We start from the raw sequence: 7,241 nt of genomic DNA on the forward strand, positions 1-7,241 counted from the left end.
TGTCCCCGATAGGATCAATGGTTGACAGGCCAGTGTCAATTAATAATCCCTATACCGGCACAATTTTAATACATGTATAGGGACAATTTTAATATATGTATAGGTATAGATGATACATCAATTAATAATTAAAGTTTCTGATTTAAACAAAATTAATTAATTATATATATATATTTACACACAAAATTTAAGCAATATTTATTGAATATATAGTAAAAACTGTCAATATTTATAATGAAAATACCCATTAAAAAGTCTCAAAACGCATTCAAATAATTTTAAAATTTATATACATGATCCAAGAAATAATAGAGTTTAAATTTTATTTTTTATTTGACTTTTTATAGTAAAAAACCTTGAAAATTTTTATTTAATTGCTGCCCTTAAATTTAGTAGACTAAGTAATCGACGTGGGATTTGATTTATGTTTTGGTGACTCTCACATGCAAAATGCAGTAAAAGCTTCATAAGCTTAAATCTTCTTTTGCTTTTTCCCCTTTTAGTAATTGCCCCAATTTGAATCTTACTTTAGACCGGTTTTGCTTTGCTTCTCAAACATCAAAAGTTTGAGACTGAGACTCCATTCGAGAGCCCGATTGAAAGGTTCCTATTGTATTAGAGGGTGCCTTTTTTTTTTTTTTTCTTTGTGTTTTGATGAGAATATATATGGTGACTATATATATGTTTATTTCTTTTCCTTTTCTTTCTTTTGTGTTATCCTTTGATTGCCACAAGATATAAGAATCTCATGCATGTCTACAAGTTTGAATGGACCCAAAGACCAAAACAGTCCCTAAAGAATCCACAGAAAAAGACTAACACAAAAAGATGCAAAACAACTTTTTCTTTTGGGAGATTAACACCTTTAATTGGTGGATTCACTTTAGTTTTGGAACTCATGCCCCAGTGCCCACCTTTTCTAGAATAAAATTCAAATCTTTGGCAACTATAGTGAATAAACCAAACAAACTAAAGTCAGAGCCGAAGAACCAGTGATTGACAGGTTGATGATAGATTTTGGTACATTTCCTCTCATACATTCATGTTGTAATAAGAAACATATTTACCTAATTCCAAAAAACCATAGTATCGGGGCAGGAATAGATATTATAAGCATTGAGATTTGAATCCCATACTTGTAGTACAGTGTCATATCTTAAAGATAATTGTGCTGAGCTAAGCCTTAATTCATCTATTTGATGCTTTATATGCAAAGATTGAACTCCACATATATTGCACTCTTTTTTTTCTTAGATCCTGGTATGCTATTTAATCGAAGCTAATCCCTGAACGACTTTAACAGTGCACTTCCCGATATTAACTTGCTGTCTTTTTTCATTCTTTGATATCTCATAATAATTTTACCAGGTAATAAAATATTGTCTTTAAGCAAAAGATGCTTAATATCTTTATCCACTGGATGCTTTTAATTGATGAGCATATTTTGTAGTATGAATCAAGCTTCCATTTTTTGTTTACTCTTCTACCAGCACCTCTCTCCATAACAAATCTTGTTAGTGAAAACTAAAAACATACATGCAGGCTTGATTGGGTATTCAAAATATTTTCAATATTTAGAGTCCCACTTCCAAAAGAATACATACAAGATATAGATGCATGGCAGATATATATGCTGGCTTTGTGGTCATCATCTTTTGCACTTTGATGCCAAATTAAGCTTGTCCTGGCGGTCGACCCGAATTGCCAGCTCGCCTGTCAAAAGGGAAATGAAGGGATTCATTGTGTGCTTGGCTTTTAATTTTACTGATTTGCTAATAAGCTAAATTGGTACAGTTTGCCTTTTTTTTTTAATAAAAAAAAGTAATAACCTAAAGATAAGAGAAGAAATTACATATATTGATATTTAAATCCTAAATCTGTGGATGCCTAAAGATGACACTAACCAACGGAATTAATTTCCTGGTTCAGGTATACCTTGCTTTGTAATACTACAAATCCAGTTTCTCAAAAGAAGGAAAAGAAAGGCTTTTATAGCAATTTTGTATTACAAATAATGAAAAGAATGGCCAATGAAGGGCACCATACAAAAAAGTTTAATTAAGTAAAGGCTCTGTAAATGCTGTATGCTAATAATAATTAGCCATTGGATAAGCAAGATTAAGAGCTGGAATAAAGTGAAGAGACAGGCTTTATTTCTTTCTTTTTTTTTTTTTAAGTGTTTAATGTTGGAGATTAAAACATAGTGGACCACATGTACAGTAGGACTCAATGTAACAGTTAAAAGCATATATATATATATATATATATATATATATATATATAAGCCTCCAAGATTAATTTCGTAGGGTGTTTTTGTTTTTATTTTTTTGACTAATATTAATATACAATTAGGGTAAAAACAATTTTTTTAGGAAAAAAGCCAATTTTTTTATACGAATAAAAACACTGAAATTGAAAGACAAATAATATATATATGTATATATATACACTAAATATAATATAAGAGAAACTTAGAATATGTTTAGTGTACAAGATTATGATAAGATTGTACAATATGATATTATGAATAAAATTAAATTAAATAATATTATCATATCTTATGTTTAATATTTGTAAAGATTAAGATAGGATAATTTATTTATTAGTCAAAATTATTTTTTTTTTAAATTTATATAATTTAAATCATTGATATTATTTTTAAGAATATAATAGGATATATAAATTCAAGCTCATGGATTAAAAATAATCATCTTTACTTTGGGAGGGTTGAATCATTCTATTCCAAAAAAACGATTCAATCATCGTTATAATTTTATATTTTTTAAATATATATCAAATATAATATAAAATTATTATTATCTTATCATATTCATCATTCTATACATCAGATATGGTCTTAATATATATTCATACAAAAACAAGTTATGCAAAGTGATAAGAAAAGATTACAAATAAAATAATTTTGGTCCTAAAGTTGTTACGGTGGCATGCAAAAATTACAATTTAATTATAAGACTTCCTAAAAATCTGAAAAAAAAAAAAGGTAAAGGAAGGAAGACACATCAGGAAAATACAAAAACTATTCCAATGTTTCTTTCCCATGATATTAGAAAAAAGTTTTTTTTTAAAAGGAAAATATATATATTTTTAGCATATGATAACGTATAATTTAGTTGGAAATACTTGCATATAATTATGGAAGCAAGCAGACCTGTTGTGAATAGGATCTGGTCCATTAGGAACTCTTCTATTGCTCATGTAGTTGAGATCTAGCGGTGGATGCACCACGCTCGACTTTCCAGCTCTACCTAATACCTTCACTTGCTCCTCCTGCTGCAGCTTTCCTGAGGTCGACGTCAACGTCGATGATAACTGATCATCATCAGTCGACGTTAATGTCGTCTTTGTTTTGTTTCCTTCATTTTGCAGGCTCCCAACTAACATAACTAAGATAAATCCCAAAACCATAAGTGATCCAAACAGGGTTCTAGACGACAAAAAACCACTACTACCACTACTGCCGCCCATGATTTAATTATTTTCCTTATTTATAATTCCTCTATATCTTTTCTAGGACATAGAGGAGAGAGAAGAAACAAAAAAAAAAAAAAAGAGAATTAAAGGGAGATTATTATCGTTAAATGATGATGATTGGAATAGGATTTATGATTTGAGAAGGAAAGGAAAGAAGATAAAAGAAGATAAAAGGGTGGGTTTTGTTTTTATGATGAGCAAGGCAGTTGTTGTTTTTACTTGGGTGGTTGGTATTCTTTATAGAGGGAGGAGCAATAGTAGATTCTCTGTTACTTTCTCGAAGAGAGGAAACAGCTGGTTCCGAACGTTTGCTTTGCTTTATACGATGAAGTTTTTTTTTTTTTTTTTGCTTTGAGTTTGGGTATTTTCATGCACTGCTTAAATACCAAAAGACAACATCAATCATCTCATGCGTTACGTTACGTACGAGAAGAAGAAAGCATTATACTTTAGATAATCCATGGAGTTGGAACCTGGAAGTGGTGTTATATACGGCTGCAAAGATTTGAGGCACCAACTTCTTAAAATTTTACGGTTCGAAAATTTGAGCACTTAATTCAAAGATGAGATCGGTTATTCCTTTGAATCAATAGAAACTATATATTTCATTAACTTAAAATCATATACGTTTGTCCAAAAAATTGGAGAAAGGTCTACCCTTATATAGGTATGTAACAAACAGTACCGTACATCACTGAAAACACTATTCTATTTGAAGTGTGATAGAATATTATTCTATTTAAAGAGTGCTAGAATATTACCGAGCCCATTAGAATTAGATATTTTCAGTTGAAAATCATTTGTAATAAGAAAAAAGTTTATATTTAATACATATTCAGTTTATATATATATATATATATATATTATGCATTATCAGTCATCAAGCATATAATTACACTTCATAAAAAATTAATTTTAAAATTTTAGAACATAAATACACTTATTCTTAAAAATATATTTAAAATTAATTTTTATAAATATTATTATGTGATTAATTGATTGTATATAAAATTTATATACCGATAACGTATTAAATATAAATATAATAAAAACATCATATATATATTTTGTCATAATATTTTCTTTTGTTATAATTGAAAATTATCAAACAATTGAGTTGTGTCTTAATTAAATACTATCTTATGATTAGCATAAGAAAAAGGTTAGCTACCATGTGTTCACATAAGCAAATCCTATGTTGTAAAGAGTTGAACACAGGTTGACTACTATGCAACATATGTTTGTACATCATCGCATTTAAACTACAATCTACCTTGATTTATGTACCCGAGCACTTTATTCAATTGTAAGTTCATACTTACCTGTTCCAAAAAGTCAGAGTTTGATTTTTCTTTTCAAATTTATGTTTCACGTCTTTCTTGGTCTTGTTTAATTGTATACCAAAATATGATATCAAAATATTCACCTTAGCCTTCATTAGTTTAAATTAAGACTGCTTTCCGGAAAAAAAAAAAAATCTCTATTTTCATCTAGGGTAGGGTTATAAATTGAACAAATTAGATAAATCAATCTCAACACAAAAAAGGTCTGTCTCCAAAATTTTGAACCTTAGCTGAAGGTATGGTCCTTTGATTTAGTTTTAGGTTTCGTTTTGTTTTTTTTTTATTTTTTTTATTTTGGATAAGGGGATTTGAGTTCAACTATTTTAAGTATCCAATTTAATCGAGAATCTGTAAGTATATAGAATCGGAATAAGTAATATAAAATGAGTAGAATATCATTCGAAATTGAAATATATGAAAGAGAACTAATTATCGAAATTGTTTACCCTTAATTATATTCAGAAAATTGAAAATTAGAATGCTAATAACTAAATAATTACTTAAATTAACTAACTAAATCACAACCTAACTAAGCATGCAAAACAAATAAAATCTGAATTTAACAACTTAAATTAAACAAAACATAATGTACATTTACTTGAAAACTTAAAAACATGTAATTAACCACAAAATAAGATGCAATAACCTTAAATAACTTCAGTTAAAGTTAAATGATAGAAAGCAACATGCAATTTAAACTAATTAATCCTAAGGACACGCTAACTAATTAAATTAACATTAATTAAACTTGAAACAACAACTTAACTTAAATCAACTTAATAACATGCAAACTAAGTAACCCCACATGAATTAACTAAAAACAATGAACTAACTTAGAACCAAATTAAATTTAATGACTTAAACCTCAAAATAGCAAATTAAAGCAAAAACAAAGCTTATGGAACTTGAATCGAATAGAACAGAATCTAACTTAAAGGAAAATTGCAAATTTAAGATAAATTAAAAGTAAGAACAAAAATCTAAGAAAGTTTGAATTGAATTGAAAATAAAACAGAATTTAATTTAAAATTGAACTTTGCATAAACTTAAAATAATTTAAAGAAAACTTAAAAATATGAAAAGTCAAGAACAAAAAAACTTAAAGAAGTTAACAACTTCAGATTGGGATACCACTCAGTATCCTACTTCAGTTTTTCTCTATATAAAAGGATAGCTATTTATAGAATAAAAATACAAAGAATTCTAAAGTTAAAAGAATGGGTAAGTGGCGGCAAAGGCTTTCTTCAAGAGAAAAGAATGCTTTGTAATTATTTTTAAACCCTTCACAATCTTCTTGAATAAGAATTCCAACTTGGACTAGGTTTTAGCACTTTTGGACCTTCCTTGAATTAGGCTTAAATCTTAAAATCAATCAGTTTCGGATTAGTTTCTTAGATTTTATACTTAACTTTCAGTTGAAGAGTATTAAAGAAGAGAGAAATAAAATTCTAAATTGTGTTCTCATCATATGCTGCCCCAAAAACTAAATAAGATAACTAAGGACAACTCCTAGTTGACTTAAAAATTCTAAGTCAAAGTAAGATTTCCAAGTCAAAGTAGAAAAACCATTTTGAATTAGGAAAACTAAAGGCGATTTAGACTTTTCCAAAAATGGATAGAATTTTCAAGTTATCATGCCACATAAGAGTCCAAATCATCTTTTTTTACCAAAGAAAAAAGACTTACTGCCATATCATCTATAATAATCTCATGTATTATGCACTACATAAACTTCTGTGGACCTCCATTTAATGTAAAATTACACATCAATCCCTATTCATAACTAAATGTCTCTTATACAATTCTTGTATGAATTTATGAAATTCTAATCACAATTCAACAATTCTAATTCCCATAGGTTCAGCAACACCACACTTGAATAATTTCAACACTCTAACTTCAAGATTTTCAAGAATCCTCAAAAACACATCAAGAACAATCTAAAATTCTTTAGATATATAAATAATCATCCAAGATTGATTAAGAACATCCAACATTTTTCAAGATTTACAAGATTCAATCTTTTTTTCACAATTTCCTATGAAATATCAAATTAAGCACATGAGGAGCAAAAAGAAACTTATTTTACCAAAAACAAAGTAAAAGTAACTCATTTTTGCACAAAAATAAGTCTAAATAACTCTATTTCAAGAGTTATCATATCTTAAAATCAATTGATTATAAGTGGAGACTTTCAAGTTGAATATGATATCACAGAAAACTCAATATTTAATAGAACCCTACCACATGATAAACTTGAAAAAGGTAACAGGCAAGAGTAACAGACATACAAGAACAATACAATAGAATCAGATTGTGATATTATGTTAAGCGTTCAACCTAAAACTAATTAGCATTAGTTGGAGTTTTAACCTAAAAATAAGATCATAAAAAACTCAATGT

The 7,241-nt window shown here is 28.0% G+C and overlaps 1 protein-coding gene across 1 annotated transcript; it reads right to left on the reverse strand.

The window, feature by feature from the left end:
• Window positions 1-868: 868 nt before the first annotated feature.
• LOC111282504 (CLAVATA3/ESR (CLE)-related protein 25-like) lies at window positions 869-3,842 on the reverse strand. Its single transcript, XM_022870614.2, has 2 exons — window positions 3,173-3,842; window positions 869-1,713 (listed from the first exon to the last, which is right to left on the reverse strand). Exons 1-2 carry the CDS (start codon window positions 3,487-3,489, stop codon window positions 1,674-1,676), a joined length of 357 nt encoding a protein of 118 aa, XP_022726349.1. The 5' UTR covers window positions 3,490-3,842; the 3' UTR covers window positions 869-1,673.
• Between the last annotated feature and the right edge of the window lie 3,399 nt (window positions 3,843-7,241).

The sequence above is a fragment of the Durio zibethinus genome, chromosome 5 (genome assembly GCF_047325235.1).
Source record: "Durio zibethinus cultivar Kanyao isolate XHJ-2024 chromosome 5, ASM4732523v1, whole genome shotgun sequence".
NCBI lineage: Eukaryota > Viridiplantae > Streptophyta > Magnoliopsida > Malvales > Malvaceae > Durio > Durio zibethinus.